At 42.8% G+C, this 22978-nt stretch overlaps 1 protein-coding gene across 1 annotated transcript in view; it reads left to right on the top strand.

Moving 5' to 3' along the window:
* LOC147711708 (heparan-alpha-glucosaminide N-acetyltransferase-like) overlaps positions 1–22978 on the top strand; it is a 1547073-nt gene that overhangs the window by 919469 nt on the left and 604626 nt on the right. The window contains exon 10 of the mRNA XM_086920225.1: positions 13366–13526. Within this exon, the coding sequence (XP_086776351.1) occupies positions 13366–13526 (161 nt within the window). The remainder of the gene's footprint in view (positions 1–13365; positions 13527–22978) is intronic.

The raw sequence follows: 22978 nt of genomic DNA, 5'->3' as shown, positions 1-22978 counted from the left end.
TTTATTGTCTGTTGCTTCACACTATTGGAAGATAATAGTATACATACATACCATGGATGCCATTCAAAAATACAGTCCAGACCCAATGGCAGTCACACGTTGAGCTCTGCATCTTCATGACTCCACGCTATGCACCTCCCAAAACAACAAAACTGTACAAGGTATCTTACAGGGGTGTGTGAAATTCAAGGATTGTGATTATGTGAAATTATGTCAAAGTATGGCAAAATTACTCAGAATTAGGCATTATTCTATCCCTAAACATGATCTCAAACCAGTAGTTCAGTCCACAGTTCTCTCAAGGTAAGAAAACTCAGATGTCCTCAGTGCTACTATTCTTAAATCACATATTACCACTCTTGGACTACCCTACATGTTGCAGCCCATATAAATTCTGGTAGCCATCTCTTTGCCACCCTTGTTCTTACTAAAGTTTGTTGCGTAACCATAGATGCCTCGTGTATGTAGAAAATGGCTCTCCATACTTTCCAGTGCAGAAGTCCCATCTAGAGTTCAGCGACTCTTCATCTGGAGACACAGGTTTTAAGAAATGCTTCACGTTTGCACAGTCCTTGCAAGAGTTCACTCTGAGAGTTTAGAACTTGCTTCCCATCTGGCTTCCTTCTTCAGGATGATCCCCTGGCTGGGCCCTCCAGGCACCCTCTTTTTTTGCTGCAATGTAACATGTTTTGTAAGCCTCGCTCTCAAGTCAGGGCCATCTTGAATGCCTTATAGGCCACCGGGCAAAGCATTGCACTGGGCCCTACCTATACAACCACTCAAAGGAATATAAATGTTTAATGCAAATTAGTGTGAAGTTCCGGTCTGCATGGGGGCCCTATGCTTGAGGGGCCATCGGGCAACTGCCCAGATTGCCCATGTGTTAAGACAGCACTGCTTCAAGTGCCTTAGTTGTGCCACTGAAATTGACTGTACATGTCTCTTTCTTTAAGATTATTATTATTATTATGTTTCTTATATAGCGCCTGAATCGACCCCCGAAGGGGTATCTCCGCGCTTGTCTTGGGAACCCGTCCTGGCTTTTCCCTGTGAGATAGCCCCTACAGGGCATCCCCAAGGTGAAAGCCAGGCATCCCGCCGCGGGGGGCCGTTGTGGAGATTAAGCAAGCTTAATGCCCAGAGTTGCAGAGTGTGAACCCATGATTAGGTCAGGCACCGAAGCGAGAATTATCGAGTCCATGGGCATTTGAGCTCAAGACCCTGCCGCGTCGGGAATGGAACCCTGGTCCCGGGTCTGACCTCTGCTTCAGGGTCTGCCTGCTCCAACCAGTGAGCCACACTTCTCCACAAAGATGTAGGCCCGCCTTATGAGACGCTCATAATATCCGATGGGGCAGGAAACAGGGTTGCAGGAACATCACCAATTATGAAGTTCACAAGGCTGTCACCAACCTGATATTTTTCCCCTCGAGTGAACGGTGAAGTACTGGAGGAATTGAATCCCAAGATACCAGCGCCCCAGTAATTCCTCATTACTCAAGGGATTCTCGTGGTTCAGCCCAGTATTTATGTTCCTCTGCTCGAGCCTTGGCTGGATCTAAAGAAAACTTCGAATAAATAACCATATGTTCAACTCAGAATGCATTTATGGGATTGCATAGTCACAACCTAGCCACTTTCCAACGCTGGCTGAAGTTTTTAATTTTGCAATGGACTTAGTGCGAAGATGGCGTTCTTCCTATCGTTCCCGCTGCATGCAGATCTATGCTAATGCTATTTCCAAATGGCAATGAAAAATGAAATCAAATCGAGGAAACATTACAGCAATTACTGTGAGTGAGGTTCTGGCTCGTGGCCCTTTCAACCACTTCGAAAGGCTAATCATAAATAAGTTTAAAAAAATGTAAACTTGTTTGTTCTCTCTTCTTCGGATTATAGCTTCTTTGTTAGGCCTTAAAGGGTGCAACCAACATAGAGAAAAAAATAGTGTCCCTGCCCACTCCTGCCTCCCTAACAATCACCAACAATGGCCATTTTATAACTGTCCTGCTTTCATGATGTCAGATGGGGTTATGAGACCTTTTGTGACGTCATCATCGATGGCCCCTTTAAGGCTGAGATGTGGCTGACTCTGTGAAGGTGCCACCAAACCTTCCGTGGGCACAGTCTGTTAAGTGTTGTCCAGATTTCACAATAGATAAGTCCATCACTGGTTTTATGGACTTTTAAAGGGGCGACCCTGTGAATGGTGTCACAATATGTCTCAATGCATCACCAAAGCATCATTCCATAATGAATATTGGTGGCTATTGTTAATGATGCGAGACTGGATAAAAAAGCAGTTATTTTTTCATCACTGAATAGCTCCTTTAAATACTGCCCAACACATTTCCTGATTCGTGCCCTTAGGTACCCACTAAAGGCTGAGTTAGCAGCTGGGCTGTACCATCTTTAAAGCCCGGACAGGCGCTGCCCCTTTTTTCATCAACTCAGCCATTCAAAACTACACTCCTCCGAGAAATCTCCGATCCTCTTCCCACCATCTCCTTGTGGTCCCCCGTTTCAAACGGAAGAAGTGGGGGGGCTCCAAGTTCTCGACCACTGGCCCAACCTTATGGAACTCCCTCCCAACCTCCTTGAGAACGTGCACCCAGTACCCTCTGTTCCGTAAAGGCCTCAAGACCTTCCTCTTCACCCAATCCTTCCCATCTTAAAATGGTCAGACTCCCCAACCTTCCTGCCCCCTGAGTAGCAGTAGCCAGGTAGCGCCAAGAAACCGCTGGGTGTATGAGCGCTTTAGAAAACTTTTTAAACTCAAACTCAAACTCAATCCGCTTCCTCTAGAAGTAAGCATCGTTTAAGGCATTGTCTATCTTAAACGTCCACAACCCCTTTTTTGTACAGCGCTTAACATTACAGATCTGTCTTTTTGTAAACACGTCGGGCCTGATGTACGCCCATTGTTAGTGGTCGCAAATGGAAAATCGGGCCATTTGCGACCACTAAAAAGGGTTGTAGTATGTATAAACCCTATTTTGCGAGATGGTAACCTACTAATGACTCACAAAATAGGGTTTGCAAGTCACTATTAGGAAGGGGCTTGCCAAGGGCGTCCCTTCCTAATCGCAAGTTGCACTGGTGTGTACGATTGTTTTGCGATCGCAAAACAATTGCAGTTACCACCTACTTGAAGTAGGTGGAAGCCAGTCGCACACGGGAAGGGTTCCCCATTGTGAAAGTTTGCGAAAATATTTTTTAGGAGGAGGCAGTGTTCCCACGGACTACTGCCTATTATTAAAAAATTCAAAGAACATTTTTTTATTTTTTTATTTTGAAAGCATCTGTTTTCCTTTAAGGAAAACAGGCTGCATTTGGGGGGGGAGTTGCTTTATTTAAAAAGCAAACACAGACGTGGTGGTCTGCTGTCCCCAGCAGGCCACCATCCCTGTGTTCTTGCCCATTCCCAATGGGTCGCAAATTGTGACCTGCCTCATGAATATTGAGGAGGGAGGTCATTTGTGACCCCATAGGGAATCGCTAAATGTGTCTAAGACACATTAGTACCTTCCGTTTCGTGAGTTACAAAACAGAATGGTCCTACATCTGGCCCTTCTAGTTCCAGCAGGCATTGGAAATGAAGCATGCCCAGCTAGATTGATTTGCCTAGAAAAACACACTTTTGCAAGAGTTGATGCAAGTGTAAAATAACATGCCTTCTGGCTCCACAGTAAACCACTAGACCACATTTCCTGAAAGCTCTCTTTCAAACTGACCCTTTAGGTTCCCGGATGGTGTGAGGGAACGCCACCCTCAACCCCGGGTGGGGAAATAGGGGGCGAGCCAGCACAGGCAGAAAGAAAACGAATATGATGGATGAAAAAAGCTAAATCAGCAGAACTGTCATCCTTTCACCTTAATGGGCACTTACAAAAGTGCAGCTTGCAAGCTGTGATCATCCACAATGCGATTGTGGTTATAAAACAAACAGCACTGGTCAATAATATGATCTAATCTGATTGAGGAGGCCAGTAAGAAAATTATTGGCCACTTTGCAGCCCATTAACGTCCAGTTGTGCACTGGAGGGAGGCCTCCGACAGATTAAAATATTGCTTACTTATGTCAGGAAGGCTTGAGCGATGAGGCCAGACACGCTTCGATTGCAAGTCCAATGCGGTCAACCTCTAAGCTGGCCAGACAGCCTTAGTGGCAGAAGCCAAAACTGGTATAGACCGCGCATGATCATCCCTTAAGGCGGCTGGGTGTGGACATTCCAGGAGGACATCCCAACAAAATGTTACGGCGGGGAGAATGGGAGGTTGTTCTCATCCTCAAGCCACGGATGTTAAGTTAGAATAGTCGAAGGGTGGCCTTGTCTCTTTCATAAAAATTACTTTTAAATTCTTGATACCGTCTCAGCCTTGTATCAATAATGAGGTAGCTAAAATTATCTGGACATGACTCAAGTTGGATCAGAACTTGCCTGCGCTTGGAGATAGGATGTCGCCAGCTATGACCTCCTCACATTTTGTACTGTACTGTCGTTGTGATGGCCAGAGAGTGTGGCCTAACCACATGCTAGTTCTGTCACATATCAATGAAAGAAACCTTCTGGGATGGTTCCATGAACTCAGTCTCCTTGAGGGAGGGAAGGGGGTTCCTTTGCTCTTCTCAGGCCAAGAGAGCTTAATCGCTACAAATTCTTCAGTGTGTGATTCTGGTTCCCTAAATACAGGCACGATCACATCAGCTTTAAATGAATGAATGAATGGCATTTTTAAAGTGTGCTGCTACCCAATGATGGCATTCAGGTTCTAGGGAGCAAAGTATAAGGGAGTGTAGAAAGAGAAAGAACTTGTGGGACCTGCGCAAATTAAAGATTTTTAGATTGTCAGTGGCACATAAAAACATAGCCAGACCCGAATCCAGGAAGCCAGATATTTCATGATTTGCTTTCAATCTGTACTCAGTGGGAGCTCCAGGAATATTTATCTCCATAAATCTGTGGAAGAGGGCAAAGGACAATCAGATCTCCTTGTGAGAAAGTTATTTTAGAAATCCAGATCGCGCGAGCCAATTAGCGAGGCAGCATAACCTATGGTGCTCCTCCCAAATGGAACGTATTCCCATATCATGGGGTCACACGTGTGTTCCCCATAAGGGAAATTGCAGTTTTTCAAAGCAAAATGGCTGAAGAAGCCTCTCTTTTCTTTAAAGATTTGTTCCACCTCAAATGCATTTATACATCACATGCACAAGCAGCAGTGGAAGAAATCATGCACATCTCTTCTAGTGGTCCTCTAGCATCCAGGCCAACTATGATTTTCAGACCTACTGGAGGAACAATAGCTATCACTACCTGTCAAAAGGAAAGGGCATGGGTACTCATGAGGTTATGCGTCCATGTTGGGTAGGCAAGAACATGGGTCCTGGGGATGTCAACATCTACTACTTTAGAAACAGTTTTTGTCCCGCCACTAAGGTGCATGGAACACACAAGCAGTGCTTAATTTGAGCCAGGGGTTTTCAGTGCTTAGCACCAGCACTTAATTGTCAACACTGGCCCTTTTGACAGTCTGTCACATGGTGGCGCTGTCTGTTTGCTTTAAAGGTCTAGTTATCCACCTATTTGTGCCTATAGCTGCTATTTGAAGCCCTGGTTCCTGCAGAATTTACTTTAATTCACTCTTGTTTGTCTCTGGAAATTTGAAAAACTAGCTAACTTGAGCCCTTATATTGTGTAGGTTCTGTCACTGTACACTTGGGTAAAAGCGGCCTCTCTGTTGTGCTCTTTAGATAATGTTTTATTTATTTATTGAACAGATGGCTGTACGTTGTAGTAGAAGTGGCCTCACTGCTGTGCACCATAGATAATGTTTTATTATTTGTTAAACAGATGGCCAGTTCTGACATTTAGATGACATTCATTTGGTTGTAGTTGGAGCCTATGTCTACACTAAAAAAAACTTGTACACTTCTGTTTGGAGACCACATCTGACACATCCCTGAGACATCCAAGTAAAATGTTGTTCTTCCCCTCTTGAGTCATGTGCATTTTTAGACCATGGTCTCCAGTGATGTTAAACAGGTAAAATGGAAGACAGACTTTCTAATTGCTAATTGCAGGTATGTCACAAAGGGGGATAAGAAACTTTTAATTATTCTCATCTAGTGTTGGGTTGGGCGGAATGTTTGTTTCCTACCATGGAATTGGTGGAATCTAGATCACTCTGTATTACTCTTTAATGTGGAGTTCGGGCTAAATTCAGCAAATTGTCATTTGGTGGGATTTTCCTTCTGGCTAGGCTCTAGAAAATGCGACTTTCTAACTCTGTTGGTCGCGAGCGGTTGCGGCCAGAGTGATGCAGTTCGAGTAGATTTGCTGCCGTTTGAGTCAACTTTCTACTTGAGCAGGAGTTTGAGTCAACTTTCTACTTGAGCAGGAGAAAAAAGCCACTCGAACTACCACACGCTCTTGCACAATGCTTGGTGCCATTTGTGCTGATTTTCATTGCTGCTCGCGCGACCAGCTCTAAATTGCAGCACGAGCTGCATATTTTCCACCCGTTGGCTTAATTCTGCTGAATCTCACTGAGTTTTTATGTAACTCCATGGAACTGCAAGAAGACAAATTCCGCAAGATCCACCCACCCCTGATCATTTGCCCTTTTAATCTGAGTTTCACGACAATAAAGACATGCTCCTGTCTCTATGTTATGTTTCTGCCTCTTCGGAGGCAGAGAAGACTGACTGTAATGGTGTTAATAGGATGGATTTTTGGTTTTATTTAGACCTTACTCAGGACCTGCTATGTTCTTTCTAACATGTAGCAGTTATTACCCGACAAGTTCTAATCAAGTATCACGCTTTCAGTGTCCTATGCTGAGAAGACATGATGAGAGCTTTAATCTTACTCCCAGGATAAAACATAATGGATTGCACCCTCAGCACCCTAGTGACCTTTGTACTTCTTTTGTTTTATGTTCCTGTGTTTTTTAATCTCTACTCACTCTCTTTGTCTTCATACTATTTCTGGGGGAACAACTGCCATGCCCAGGGTAGAGCAATGGGAGTACTGGCAAGATGTGCTCAGACAATGTTTGTAAACCTTTTTGCTTACATGTAATTTCAGCAATAGAATATGTATAGCATCAATTTCACAGTCAGATGCTGCCTTTATCTCCACACTTGCCATATACTATCTGGTGGAATTTATGTCCAGGTTAAGAATCGAAGAGAGGTGGGACGCAGGATAACAATAACGTTCTTTTGACTCTGTTAGCTCCTGTCCATTGGCCACCACCCATGATCAACACCCTGTCGCCCACCTCTCAGCTCAGCTAGAAGCCCAAAAGATAATTTCAACAATTTCCTTTTTAGGTCTTTGGGTTGCCAAAACCTTTTGATTGTGCTAAAATGATAAGTAGGTGCTTTCAACCAGATCTTTTCATCCATTGGTCTCTTGTTTCATTCCCATTTTTCCCACTAACGCATACAGTATGGTGCATGAGGATCAGCCCACTCCGGCCAGTGGCTAACTTCACTGTGAGTGATGGCATTCTGCTCTTTCACAAGGAGCACATCCACACACATAGTAGCTCCGGTCAGTGCCAGTGCTTTTTAAGACAAACAAAATTTGTTTCCTTTTCCCAATATTTCTTTTTTTTTAATAGCAAAGGCCTGGCATCTGCCCCAACATAAATGTTTTCAAAAAACAATGACAAAACCAGCTTTGATAAAGCCAAAAGGCTGGTATCCAGTACCAGACCTATTGACTTTGCCAGTGTTTGTTTAGGAAAGGATACTCATGAGGATATGCATCCATGCTGGGTAGGGCATCGTGGCCACATACGACAAGAGCATGAGTCCTGGGCATGTGAAACATGTACTGCTTTAGAGACAGTTTTTGCCCTGCCACTAGGGTGCATGGTATACACACACACAGAGCTTAATTTGAGCCAAGGGGTTCCGGTGCTTGGCACTTAATTGTCAACACTGGCACGTATGTCTGTCACATGGTGGTGGTGCTGTCTGCTAAGCACAACAACAGTTGTTTATTGAAATCAATATATTTTAAAAATGACAAACACCTGCCCCCCTAAACCACTCTTATAACTTTGAGGGCCAGGAATAGTCTGAATTGTCCCACTTCGAAGAGTGTGGTGGTTAGTTGTGTTGATACTGTCATTGGCAGTGATGTCAGGGGCTGTAGGTTGTGCAAACTGCAGTGGCCTCTTGACGCAAGCCCTGGCAATTATTTTTTTTTTACAAATTAGGTACTGTGCACTCGCTGATAATGGTTGTGAGCATATGGACTAGGAGTAATGGATGCACCATAAATGTAACTTTATCCTTGTAAAACAGAATATAATGAAAACCCTGGGCTGCAGCTAAGGGATGCACACAGACGCAAAGCCATTCCTACTTTTAAATCACAGGGACTGCAAAACATTTGTGATGGTTAGCCCCGCCCCCAAACCCTAAATAATGCCTGTGATTTAAACAGATAAACAGATAAAATAATGCCTGTGATTTAAACAGATAAAAGTGAATGTTGAGACTTGTGTTTCTTTGAGGACAAATGCGCTACCTGATTAAAAATGATGTATGGAAAGTGCATGGCTCTGTTTGTCAGACTCCTTGAAGAAAATGGCATGTTGGTGTATTTAGAATTAGTAATCTTGGATATTAAATCAGGCTATACTGGGCAATTATCGTACCCCAGTTTCTCAATAAACATCTTTTATTCCTCTCTGAAAATTAACAATTTACCTACATTACTGGCAATCTTAAGCTCTTTCCCCAAAGCCAGTGCAATCGAATTATTGATCACTTGTGCTTTACGGCTGAGAAAGGAGAGTTAATTGTTTAAAACAAGGATTCTCTGTCTCAGAAACAGTATTAGCTGCGTGGACTTGCAAAATGTTGCCATAAATCGTTTATCTCAATTGTCGATCTCACTTGTGCAGAAAGTCACCCTTTGAGTATTTTTAGATAATGGCCAATTATGTGAAAGAAAATAAAAAGGGCAGGGTGGGAATTGGGATGCTGTAAACCTATCAGTGAGATATTGCTTCAGCTGGCTGTGAGCAGAGGTAACAAGTGAGGTGCAATCAGAATTTAACACCTTTGCTCCTTGTAAAATAGACAAGTTGTGGTGTGTTTCACAAATAGCCCCCACAGCCAGCGCTGGGCGCTGAACAATGACCTTAAGACATAATACAGAAAGCCCTGGTTCACCCTGTACTCCTACCAGGAAATTCATTATATCTGACTTGTTATACTGTTTTGTTCTTACTAAATAACTATCGTCCAATTGTTTTCTGTTAATATCTGAGTTTAGCATAAGTGGATGTAGGGAGGGGGATTTGATGAGTAGACTATTACAGCTGGGACATCTGAAATGTTGGACAATATTGTATAACTATGTGAAATCCAATGTACCCAACTATTAAGATTGAAAAACGAATAAACATGATAAATAAAAGTTATGATGTGCTTATGATTATGGGAGCTTAGGTATGTCTGCTTTGTATTTTTGGGTTCTTATGGATTTGCTGTACATTTCGACGTAAGCGACCTGAATAAACAGTTTTCAGCTAAAATTTGTATTATAATTTAATTGGCCTTGTAAACCATAGATAGGCATGACAGTTACAGCAAGCTGGTGCAAGGCCATCGCTAGCGGGGAGAGAGGCATAGACCTGAGGGGACATTATGCTCTAGGCCCTGTGCTCTCAGGGTCCTGCTTTCCTTCATCAAAGTGTGTTTAAAGATTTGTAAATTAAAGAAATCCTGTCATCTTCTTTACATATAAGATAGCTTACGTGCCCTGCCATTAAATGGTGTCAATTACCTGTTGTCTCTTTTCCTCAACTATTTTTATATTAACACCTACAAACAGATGCTTAATGCGCAGGGCAAAAACTGGAAATGCGTTAACAGGGTCCGGCATGGGCACGCATTAACTTTGTGCCACCGGCTCATAAGGTTCGGTCCCAAATTTTTGTATGATGTACTGTTGCTCTACACCTCACCAGTGGCACGGGTCTGAGTTAATGGGGTCCTTTCTGCTGAGTTCCCGCTTCGCCGGAGGACTTGACAGGGGTGCCCCCTTGTACCGCTCCTATTTATCCTCGCATTCAATCCTCTGGCATGCCACATTTGCATCGATGCACAGATAAGTGGATGGCAGTGCACTGACCAGCTTGATAACAAAATTGACAGAGAGAGAGAGAGTGAGCGATATTAAATATTTTTTGTGTCCTCTTGTGTGACTGTGATCCGGGCTCGACCAAAACATAGGGGCATATTATCAAGGGGGTTTATCTCAGCTTTTTTGGCTTTAAAAGCCAAGAAAGCGGAGATAAAATTATCTCCCTATTACCTAGCTGTCGCTAACACCAGTTAGCGACAGCTAGTAGGAGATAGCGACCATCTTGGGCCCCACTTTGCATGTCAGTGATATTTATCACTAATGATATGCAAAGTGGGCGTGCCAAGATGCTAGCAACTGAAAACAGTCGCTAACATCGCTATCTCCTATTACAAACTTTTGGAGATATTCGCGCTAAGCGCGAATATCTCCAAAAGCTAACACCTGCCCTGAGCAGTTCTTAGCCATGTTATCCAATGGGAGGTGGATAACATGGCTAAGAGCATTAGCTCGGTAATGCATGAATATCGCTGACTTTTCAGCGATATTCATGCATTCGGCGATTTTTATCGCATTTGCGATAAACCTTGGTAATACCAAGGTTTATTTGCGGTAAAAATCGCCGCAGCGCAGCGGTAAATTTTTGTCTCTAACCAAGCAATAGCGATAATTATCGCTATTGCTTGGTAATATGCCCCATAGTTTTATGTCAATGGCCATCCCGGTTTTTTATTCTGAAAATCTGGTCACAAGTGGTAGAGGCCACTGCCGACTATGGCTGACTGCGAGTGAGGAAAGCGTCTCTCTGACAGACTTAAACCTCAAGGTTCTTGAGTGAAAACCCATAATGGGTATTACAATTGCTTAACCTTATTGTACTTGGAACCTAAACTTCAGTTGGGAAATTTTTCTCTGTGACCCTTCAATCGGGCAATTCTCAATCCAGTCGTATTGCCTTAAAAGGACAAATGATAAGATACTTTTTAGCACTCTGTTGATCAACTCAGATTCGCATGTTGTGCTCAAATGAGTGAATGGTCAACATTCATAACAAAAATATCTTCAGTGTGAGAATCCAGATTCAAAGCAGTGGACACATTGCGTCAAAGTGGATCAGACATGAACAATTAACAACATATCTTTTCAGGAAAGGGTTCACAGCAGTCAATTGCTTCCTACAATTTTTGAGGTGAACCCTACATCGATGTCCAGTACTTGAGGCAGAATAGGAGCTGTCATAGTTTCCTGACATTTCTTCTCCCTCAGAATGCTCACGGAGCCTGGAGAAGATTCCATCACACCTTAGTCATAGGTAGTATTTCTGATGCCAAAATATTCATGCCATTAAAAAATGTTTACTAGGGGAGCTGGGGTAAGATGTGTCTCACTCTCCTTCAAGTTTATTTTTTGTGTTGGGACACTCCCATCTCCTTCCCCTCTTGTTATGGCTTTTTATTGTATTATATGCCCTTTTTCTCTCATGATTATATACCACGCACACACGCTTGTTTGTGTGATATGTCACACTGAAGTAGGCAACATGGATGATTATCAGAAAACGTCCAGAAGGAATATCATGTCCTGTGAAGGCACCGGCCTTCATGAGATATGGCAAGATTCCACAAAGCACTCAGTAGCAGAGTCTCTCTCAGGCTTGCAGCCTTGAAATCTTCTTCCAAGCATGCTGATCCTTCCTTTGGTTGTCCAATAATCACACAAGAAATAAAGATGCCCTACTGAGGACTTCTTTGATCCTGCCCCTTTCAATTGATGGATTTTATTCTGAAGAAGGAAAATGCAGCAACATAGTCCTTGTCCATTATTTGACATTGAAGCACCATTTCATGTCAAGCACCCCTTCAACACCGAAGAGTACTATGCGAACTAGCACCCTTCGTTATCGAGGGCACATTCTGTGTTGAAACAGTCAAAACTGAGGGCTTCTCCTGAGCCAAATCCACTGGGAATCCAGAAAGCTACTCCCTTGTGGTAGACAATCTTCATGCTCCATCAAGAAAGAAGTTCATATTTCCATTCTTGACCTCAGGGATTGAATTGGATACCACGTATGCCTCCAAGCAAACATCTACCATGTAATAAGAGAGCAACTACACCTCACTAGGAGCCTGATTATGAGTTTGGTGGACAGGTTACATCATCACAAATGTGATGGATGTCCCGTCCGCAGTATTACTGGTTCCATTATATTCCATTGAATATAATGGAACTTGTAATATGGTGGATGGGATATCTGTCATGGTTTTGATGGAGTAACCCGTCCGCCAAACTCGTAATCAGGCCATAAGTGTTTTTTTCTCTGAGCTCAGATCACACACTTTGAGACAATGTGACAGTCTGAGGCAACCTCACACTCCAAAATGATATCATAGTCTGAAGTATCTAATGACTCCGGGTAAAGGCACATTTCCTGATCCTCAATGAGATATATATTCATCTAATTTGCCTTTGGATAGATCCTAGGTGGCCTTTAAAGCTCTGCATCACTCCACACACCCATGAGGCAGTAAAGGAGATTTTAGGTACTCTGGCTACCACTAGGGCTGTAACTATGTGGTTAGATAAATAAAAAAGCTGTACGCCAGAGAAAGACTTTGTTCTCTCATGATAATATTCAATTGGACTTTTTTAACATCTTAGAAGTCACATGTCCACAGTCCCATAGAAATTTTTGCTGAGGTTTACAGAGGATCTCCTCAGACGCCAGACACCCTCAAAAAATATTAAATGATGATCCGGTATTTAGCGAAGTCATCAGGGCACCTTTACTAATGTAACGTTTAAGAGCCGCCACTAAGAGTAATAGAACTCCTGTTGTTGAGATTATGTTAAAAAACACACATGTAAGGTTGGGGAATGCTAATATAACTATTGCATAGAATGTGTATAAGATAAGACTGAAAGAATGCAGGCGTGTGAACCTGATGCAAGATTGGTGAATAAATGTCTACGGTTTTGTCATATATACGCAGAACAGTGTATCCCTAATGTGTGTGATACCTCTGTTTGCCAGTGGATATCATGAACTTGGTGTTCTCTTGGGCTTGGCGTGAGTATTGCTCATGAAATTCTACAATTAGCTTATGTGCAATTGGAGGTCCCATCGAATTTAAGCTACTGGAGGGTTTTGTAAAGTGTTGAATTTAAAACATCTCGCATAAAACCTAATTTAATGAGATGTAGACTCTCTGGCTCCTTCTCTCTTTCTGATCATGACCATGTCTCTGTGCAGGTTTGTTTTCATGATTGGCACTTCAGTGGCGCTCGCTTTCAGCGCCATGTTAAAGAGAGGAGTGACGCGTCTCCAGCTTCTGCGTAAGATTACCTGGAGAACTCTCGTCCTTATGGTCATAGGTCTTTGCTTCCTCAACTACGGCCCTGCTGATGGTCCTTGTAAGTACATAGCTGCCAACATCCTGTTCGTTCTTAACTCCATACACATGATTTACCTGGACAAAAAGCATCCCTTCTTGGTAAGTAGATATGGAGCTAAGAATGGTACATCTATACGTACCATTATGCATACTACACCGATGCTCTGGTTGTCAGTAGTCTGGGGACAATAATAGTGCATGTCAATATTTTTGCGTACGATGTTCTGCCATATAGGCCCTAAATGGTACGTCATTCGAATGTCACCTGTAGACAGTGTATCATGAAATGTGATTTAGCATGATTGTAGAGAACTAACCACAGAGCTAGCTGGAAGGTTACTGCAGGACAACGCTGTGAAGGTATTCTTTTAGGATATACTAAATACACAAAAGATAATAATGGTAACTTTGTGAGCTGAAAGCAAAGATATGAGACCCGCATCCAAATCTGCTGCCCGGATCAAGCCTGGTGAATTTAGACACCCACCATGTACAAGGTAATATACAATCTAATTCTTAGATGTCCCTCAGTCAGACACAAATATTATAGTTCATACCCTCTTCAATGAATGCTGAAGAGAAAATCTCAATTCTCCTCGCTGGTAAAAATTACTGGGGCCAACCATCTAGGTGATAACTATGATGGATTCCATTATTCCTTGGGAACACATGTCCAGCAAAAAAGGGACTCAATTCTGTTCAATACAAATGTGGAACACTGTTAGTTTTAGGGCATATAGTTAGTGTACCCTCTCGAACACAATTTAACTTTAAATCAGCGTTGCTGTTCACTGCAAGATATGCCTTCGAAGCTCGGACTGTGCGATCTAAAATGTGAGTCCCTAAAAGGTCTTCCAAATTGTCTTTTTGAAACTACTAGATGTGGGGGTCACATGAGCTTAGCAAGAGTGTCTGTCCACTCTTCACTTTCTTGCCCTTTCAAGCAGATCCTCATAATTTCAGAGGCATGGTTTGTATTTTATCTTCCTGAACATTTATTCGCGTTCAGTACACATCTGAGCTCGGCCGTGCTAATCTGGGGCATACCTGCCAATGGTTGCATCCATTTCAAACACATTATAAACAGTTGTCGGGGAGAACTATGATCCCCAAAATAACCCTTTCTAGACTCTCTCCTACTCTACCCCTCCTTGCATCATCTGACACCTCTTTTTACTATACCGATCCCCTAAAACAAACCTTTCTAGACTCTTCCCTCTGACTCCTCCCCTCCAAAACTCCTTTTTACTCCTCCAAAATCCTCCTGGCTAAGTCCTAAAAAAAAAAAATATCCTTCAGTCTTTTATACCTCCACTATCCTTTTCAATCAAAATTAACAGACTAACATGTTCACTTCTCAAATTTCATATTGAACTATACTAATTCACCACTAATCCTTTATTGGGTTCCAGAGTAGCGTGCTACTTGCCAATAAAGCGTCTCAACACCCCATAAGGGTTACAAGCGCTATATAAATGCAAACCTTTTCCCTTTTCTACCTCTCCCCAACCCTTCTCAATCCAAATAACTGACTAACATATCCACCACTAAAATTAATTTCATGTTTCACCATACTAATTCAACACTAATCCTGATGGGTTCCAGAGTAGCGTGCTACTTGCGATTCAAAACACCACCACTGGTAGCAAGTGCTTTATAAATACAAACCTCTTTTCCTCTTCTATCCCGCCACCTACCCTTTTCTACCCAAATAACTGAATAACATATCCACTACTCAAATTACTTCATATTTTACTATACTAATTTTCAACACTAATCCTTTATGGGTTCTGGAGTGGCGTGCTACTCGCAAGAAAAGCGATTCAACACCCATCAGGGATAACAAGTTTTATATGAATGCAAACCTTTCTTCCCCTTTTATCCCTCCGCTATCCTTCTCACTCCAAATAACTGACTAATATCCACCACTGAAATTACTTCATATTTCACCATATTAATTCACCTCTAATCCTTTATGGGCTTCCTGAATAGCATGCGCCAACACCCCATCAGGGGTAACAAGCACTATATAAATACAAACCTTTTTCCTCCTGTACCTCTCTGCTATCATTCCAAATCCAAATACCTGATTAACCTATCCACCACTTAAGATGTTCTTGCATTTTTCACTATACTAATTCAACTCTAATCCTCTATGAGCCACGGAGTAGCGTGCTACTCGCCGAAAAAGCGCTTTGACGCCTTGTCAGGGGTAGTAAGCGCTATATAAATGCAATTACAATACAATACAACTACAACATTGGACTATGGTTACAAATTAAAAGATACCCATCTTTTAGTGCCAGAAACTTTGACATACAAGGGCCATAGATGGAAACCTGACATATTGTTCAGTCAGTTCAAATGTCTCCATGTAAACAAGAACACCAAGAAAACTGTTTGTTTTGCTGTTTGGTTACATATTAATAATATTAATAATAATAACCATGAAAATATGTCTAAAATGACCTTTAAAATTACCTTTAAGTATGTTATTTTAATGTGTTGCCTTTGAATTGCTTTAAGATGCTTTTGAATGGGTCTAACCTGCTTCTGTCATCTAAATTCTCTATCCTTGCATTTGCGTGCTGAATGTAATTGGAAATCTAGTGCGTGAAATCCTTCAAGATGCAGAGCAAGGGCCAATGGCAAACTTTAAAGGGACTGTTGTACCTGGTTTCTATCACGTTGTCTCTTTCTTCTGCTGATGACATGATTTGTCTGGATTCCATGGGTGATGTCACGTGGTCCCTCCGGATTCTCTGTGTGTCAGAACCAGCTGATGGTGCACAGGGGTTTAGCTGATAACACCACACATCAGATTGAGCACTGGCTAACACTGAAAGAAATTGTGTTGTGCAAGGGGTATCGTAAAATACAAAGGTCTTTATAATTTTTACACGTGTTCATTTGGGGGGCGGGGTCTTCGAATGCAGAAGGCGATCAATTTTTACATGATTGATGTGTGAAATGCTGATGTGTATTATTCCAGTACTGTCATCTTCACTTGCAATATTTTAAGTAATTTTGTTGTTCACAGAAATATGGGTATTTACTTTTTGAGCTTGCTAAAGTTTTATGCAAGCTTACGTGTACCGCATGCATTGTTGTGACCCATAATGCATAGGAAGCAGACTGAATTTGATCGCATGCATAGTCTGCCATCCTTCAACTGCTGAAAATATTAAGGATGTCCACTGAACTTTTTAGCCACACATTATGAATGTCCATTTCGTGATAGGTGGTATTGTTATACTACTGCTAAAGAAGTTGTATACTTAAAAGTAACCAAACAAAGTAATCGAATGATAGCTAACTCTTATATGGAGCCATAGATCACTATGTTTGTTTTGGGGAGGCATTGTGGATGTGCTGCTTTTTTTTATTTTACTGCACAATGACATTCTGATGTAAATGTGCTTCCAATTCTACTTGGAGCAATGGCTCTGCGGCCGAGAATAAGGCATGATGGTGGTTTGGAGATTATGTCATCAGTGTTTGACTAGGTGTGATTGGCTGAGGAGTCAAGTCCATAACAGGGAGGGGGGATCAAGGGGCACAGCTGATTGGTCAGAAGGCTGGGGCAGTGTGAAAGCTTACAAAGTTCAAGAAAAGTCTGTGAGAGGCCAAGATGGAGAACGGGCAGTTAGTCGGTTAAGTGGACAGATATTCATGCTGTTAGGTTGAAGTGTGCTGCAGGTCTGAAGCAGGACCCCAGAATGGCCACATTAAGCAGAATTCTAGTCTATGCCCTTTGTCTCGCAGGCCCAACGCTAATTATTTCCAAAGCTACAGTTCTGATTATAACTGAAATAATACAGTGGACTTGAGGGCCAATCCAGAGGTTTCGGGAGGGGTGAGGAGGAAGCACATCGAGTTTATGGGATAGCAAGGTGACTGTGAGCAGTGTTGTGGGAGGGGTGAAGGAGAGGCATGGGAAGATTAAGGGACGGCAAGCAGCCCGAAGTTTCATGCACAAGTAAACAGAAAACTAAGTGAGCAGAGGCAGGCCATCCAGAAAAAGAGTGCTCTCAAAGTATAACTAACATGAAGAGTAAGAACACATATAACAGGGGCAGTCCTCACAGGAGTATATAGCATTCAAAAAGGAGGGACTACTAACTGTTTTCACAATGAAAAGCCAGCATTTCTTAAGGACAGCAAGAGGACCATTAAAAAAGATGGGCATTTTTTGAAGCCATATCCTAGATATCACATGTCTCGAAGAGACAGCGCATGCAGCGCATGCGCTGCCTAGGTGAGACCTAAAAAGCACCCACATGTTGTAGCGCAGTTGAAGAGCCTTTGCAAATGTTCATTAGTCATGTCTTAAATGTACATTGCTGCATTTAGGTGTTAACTAATACTAATTAGGTGAAGCATTCATCAGGAAGTATTAATATGTTTTAAAATGTGTAAATAGCCTAATAGTGCCGCCATAAAACGCCACATAATTTTCCTTTTCTTACTGCATTTCTTACACAACCCTGTCACCTACTTGGTGCAACACTTGGTGGATAACTCCATTGGCCCTGATTATAAGCATTGATCAATCTGAGAGGCTGAAAGAAAACTGTGATGTTTAGTATAGTGCATTCCACCATCCAAGGGAGTAGATAGCTATTCATGGATGAGCAACCTAGATATTTTTATTTTGCGAAAGCTTTACTCAATTCTGCGTTGTATTGTCTGAGTATACCTTTGATAGGCTTTTAAATTACCCTCAACCACTGCACAAGGACCTCCCTTTATCAAGGCTTATCCCAGCTGCTGTTTATCTTCGGGGCAGAATCACGTTGCCCCACTAGGAGCCAGCGGCATAAATTAAGTCATCCTTTCCATGCCCAAAGATTAGTGGGCTCCCTGGCTGCTCTGTGGGAGCAGGGCATTTAAAGGCAAGGGATGGCAAATCAGGCAGTGAATGCCAACCACATTACCTGATGCCCAGTGTGCATGGGCGGTTGGACAGGTCTCGGACTGTATCCGAACCGACAAGCTCACTTTAGGCCTAGAGCCCAGTACTTTGCTTGGGAACTGGGGAACACAATGCAGACACTCTGGCCTCATTTACAGCCTTGTATTCGCCTGCTCCTACCAATTGCTTGTTTGCTGTGATGTAGTTTTAAGTATAAAGCTGCATAAGAGCAAATCCTGGATTGGTTTGAGAAGCCTGCCCTTGCGGGCCCACGCTTTCCAGAAAGCGCGGGGTGGGATGAATAAGGTCATAACCAATCACTCTGTGGCTTTATTTCAAAGCCACAATGATTGTTAATACCATCATGTGACTTACCGGGGGAGGAAGTTAGAGCTAGGCAGCTAGCCCCGCGCTCTACTTTGAGTGGGAGAAAGAGGGGTGTCTTGACTCCTGTCCCCTGACAAATCGAGTTCCCTCCCATGTGCCACCATGCACTTTGACAACACGAGTATCACTCCTTTTTTAGTTTGGTATGTAGTCCTATATATATTATTGTTATTATTACTATAGTCAACCATACGAGACCAAGCTTCAGTCCGCATTTCACCTGGGACCCACTGAAGCCGGGCTGTGGAAGGTAGAGAGGGGTAAGCATAGGCTGGAGCACCCAAAGTTGCACTTTTAAACACAAGGTAAGCAAGATGTTGCAAGCACCATGCCCAAATGTTCACTTTTTCACTTTTACTGAATATTAAGAACACCATTCACACTGTCCTAAAATGAAACCAGTAGCTTTTTTCCATTGATCAAACCAAAGGCCCCTGAAGCTGATGTCAGGGACATGAAGAGCCTTACAAAAAGATGTAATAAATACATTTCCAGTAATATTACATCTTTGTATCTTATGTGTGTGGACTGTTTACAACATAATGGATTCACTTCATAAATTAAATTACAGTTTTTGTTTGTGAAGAGCAGTTTCCACGGTTGTTGGTATTAGGAAATATGATACGTGCATTTTCGTGTAGCAGTGTGAGAAACAGTCTGTCGAAATTTGAAAACTTAAGCAATCCACCTCTGGAGAAAGTTTACTCGCGGAATAGATTTCCCATGTTTCTGTCAAATGTTTTTGTTAGTTGCTATATGTCACAAAAAATCACCGAGGCCTATATTTATGCTTTATTTTATCTGAAATCCTTTTTGTTTTAAAGAAAGGTGTACCCTGTAATATAGCAACCAGAAATTGGTTTTTAATAGAATAGATTCAAAATGCCTTTGTCATCTAAGCATGTGTGGAGTAAATTCTTATGATGTTTAATAAGGTTAATTTGCTATGTGAAGCAACTGGGCACTGTTTTTGAGACATAAGAACACATGTAAGAAATGGTGTATGCATAGAAGCAAAAATGGTATTCCATATTTATGTAAGAGTGACCCATTTTTTATGGTGTTCAAAGCTCGTCTAAAACCGTAAACCGGGGAGGGACAAAACGTCGGTTTCTATTTCTATTTGTAGTGCTCTGCACAGTGCACACCCTCTAGAAATCTACCCCTTGTCTGAGAAAAGAAACCAGTGGAAAATGATTTCTGTGGCCTAGTGATTGAAGAGATGGGTCCTCAGTTATTTTCTGATATAAAGTTATTTAATCAGCCAGTCCACGTTTCATTCGAGTTAGTTGGTCATTTGAGTCCTTGGACACTAACATTCGAGACACACAAGTTTCAAGGATTTGAAGGATCGCATCTGGAATCTTTTAAGTGCACGCGAAAGGGCGCTGTGACTCGAGTTCCGGCATGGCACTACTCAGTTTAGTTTTCCAGTCGTCTAAAGCAGGTATGGAAATTTCAAAAAATGAAGAGAAGTTGAACATTTCCTGATTCTCAATATCACATGGAGAGGCAAGTTATCCTGTTCTGGACCATCTACTTTTTGGTAATACTCCAGTATGCAACACATCTTCAGATAAAGGTGCATAATCTTTTAGGGATGTTGGGAGATTTCTAAGGGTTTGTCACTCTGAAATGCCCACAGGGCTGAAAAAATCTGTCCTCGCCAGACTTTATGAAAAACTGATAATGTAAAGGCAGAGTCATTCCTGACAAGCGACGATTGTTCATTCCATAGTGGACTTTAAGAGATACTCTCCTGTAAAATTTCTCTGTCTCATGGAACCCTCTGTTCCTTTCTCAGACTGCTCCTGACACGCCTGCCATACTCCTCTCATCCATAGAGCCGACCATTAAACTGCATTTATCAAAATTTTCACCAAGTTGTTCTTTTTACATTTGGATTTGACAGCACAGCTGACAAACAGACTTTTACTAACAATACATACCAAGTAGGCTTTAAATCCACTGTTGGGTAGGCTTTCTTTTACCAACCTCTTTCGGCTGTTGGCTAGAGACTTTATGAATCATGTCTTGTCCAACCCTCCTATTGCTATTCGCTGGTTGGGAGTATTCTTCCACCTCTACTCTAGTGGTTACATTGAACGGTATGAGTGACTACTTCACACTGTTAGCTCTTTATTGCCCACATGCATCAAGGGTTTTTGCATTCGCAAACGGTGCGATTCGCAAAATTCGGCCGTTTGCGAATGCCCTTTGGGCATGTGTGTGTGAAAAAAACACTTTTAGGTACATTTCAGGGGTGCAGGGGGGGGTCCTTTGGACCCCCCCCCTGCACCCTTGAAATTGCATTCTCATTTTACGATTCCTTAATTGCGAATCGCAAGATGAGAATGCCTTCCAATTGATTCCTATGGGCCTCTAGGCCCATAGGAATCAATGTAAAGGGATTCCTTATTTGCAGTTCGAACGTATGGTAATCGCAAATAAGGAAAAATAAGGAATCGCAAATAAAAATGCGAATTTTTAATACATAGGTATTTGCGATTTCTAAATTGCGATTCCTTAATTTTCGCAATTTAGGAATCGCAAATACCAACAATGATGCATGTGGCCGTATGTTCCCTCTTGCTGGCTCCGTCCCTTGTATATAGCTCAGACATGCAAACGCAACACCAGTAGCGGCCGGTGGTGGGAGTGCTGCAGAGCAGCAAGGCAGGGGTGGAGCAGGGTTGGGGTTAGTAAACTATGGAATACGTCCCAACTGAGGTAAGTAAACAAATAAATAAGTAAAATAAATGTTGTTGCGCGCGCTGCATCGCATTTGGCATTGCAGGAGGTGCAAGGAAATTTGTTTTATTTATTTGTTTACTTACCTCTGCTCGTCCACTGCTGTAGTTTAGTACCCCCCCACCCTGTTCCACCCCACTGCCTTGCAACACTCCCACCACCTGCTGCTACAGCGCAGCATGTATGAGCAGGGCGAGACTGGCGGTAGCGAGCATCGATTTCCCAGGAGGCTCGAAGGGTAGGGGCCGGTTTTGTTTCTGGGGGCCTGTTTTGCAGCGGGGCTGCAATATTGGCCACTAGTAACAAAAGCAGCAGTGCAACACACTTGCATGTCCCCCTTCCAGGGGGTGCCCGACAAAAATGCCAGGGCTGCTTTGGGTTCCCAGTCCGACCCTGTGTATGATGACCACTTAAAAAAAATATCAATATTGGTTTTGCCATTGCTTGTTGCTTCGCTTTCAGGCATGCTGGGGAGTTTTCCCCTTACATCCGGGAACGTCGCCAGATCTTTGTGTACCCAGGCCTTACAATGCAGCCGTGGTTCCTTTAATGCAGTGTCTTCTCAGCTCAGTGGCCCGTGAGAAAGGAGGACACGCGCACACTGAACCCAGACACAGCACGCGCCGCGCGCACACTCAGCTGCTGCTTGTAATTACCGGCAAAGCATCCATTTCTAATGACAGAATCAGTCAAAGCTCCAGGCGCCCAGCTCGCATAAATGTCATAGCAGCAAACTATTAGCGGTTTGCTTTACCCACCGCGAATGGCTTCATAATTCATTTTCCGCAAACATGGCGATACTTTTAGCGACAATAATACAATCAAGCTACTTTCAAAACAGCTGGTTTGTCAGAGAGGCCCTTCATTAGTGGCAGCCGGACAGCGCTGGGAGTCTTCCCGCTGGGCATTTGGCCGTCTCGTGCTCGGTCGATATAGCTCGCGCGCTGCCACATTGGCTGTGGTTTTGCAGTCAAGCAATTCTGTAACAACTTCCTGCACACGGCTGTGTTGCCGTGCCTTCGGTCCGCCTACCAGTGGGTCAAGACGGAGAGAGGCAACAAGGGGGCGCGAGGGAGTTTTTTTTAGACGGGGTTTGCCTGAGGGGCCCAGGAACAGGTACTAATATTATGGACAGGCAGCAGAAATGAATAATGTGTGGTATTCTGTTGATATTGAAATAGCATTTTCGAGGCAGGAAGTTCTTCTCGATTTTTGAGTAAATAGCTATTTCATACAGGGCCAGCATTAGGCATGGGTAGTGTGGACAACTGCCTAGGGCCCCGCACTAGTCTGTTATAAATGACATTTCTTTTTCTCTCTCACTAAACTGCGCCTAACAACATGACCATAGCTGCAAGGTCCAACAGAGAAAGAGATAGAGAAAACAGCCCCCTTACCTGGGCTTGACACTGCTGGGT

This window comes from Lissotriton vulgaris, chromosome 5, assembly GCF_964263255.1.
Source record: "Lissotriton vulgaris chromosome 5, aLisVul1.2, whole genome shotgun sequence".
NCBI lineage: Eukaryota > Metazoa > Chordata > Amphibia > Caudata > Salamandridae > Lissotriton > Lissotriton vulgaris.
This window is presented reverse-complemented; position numbering and strand designations above follow the sequence as displayed.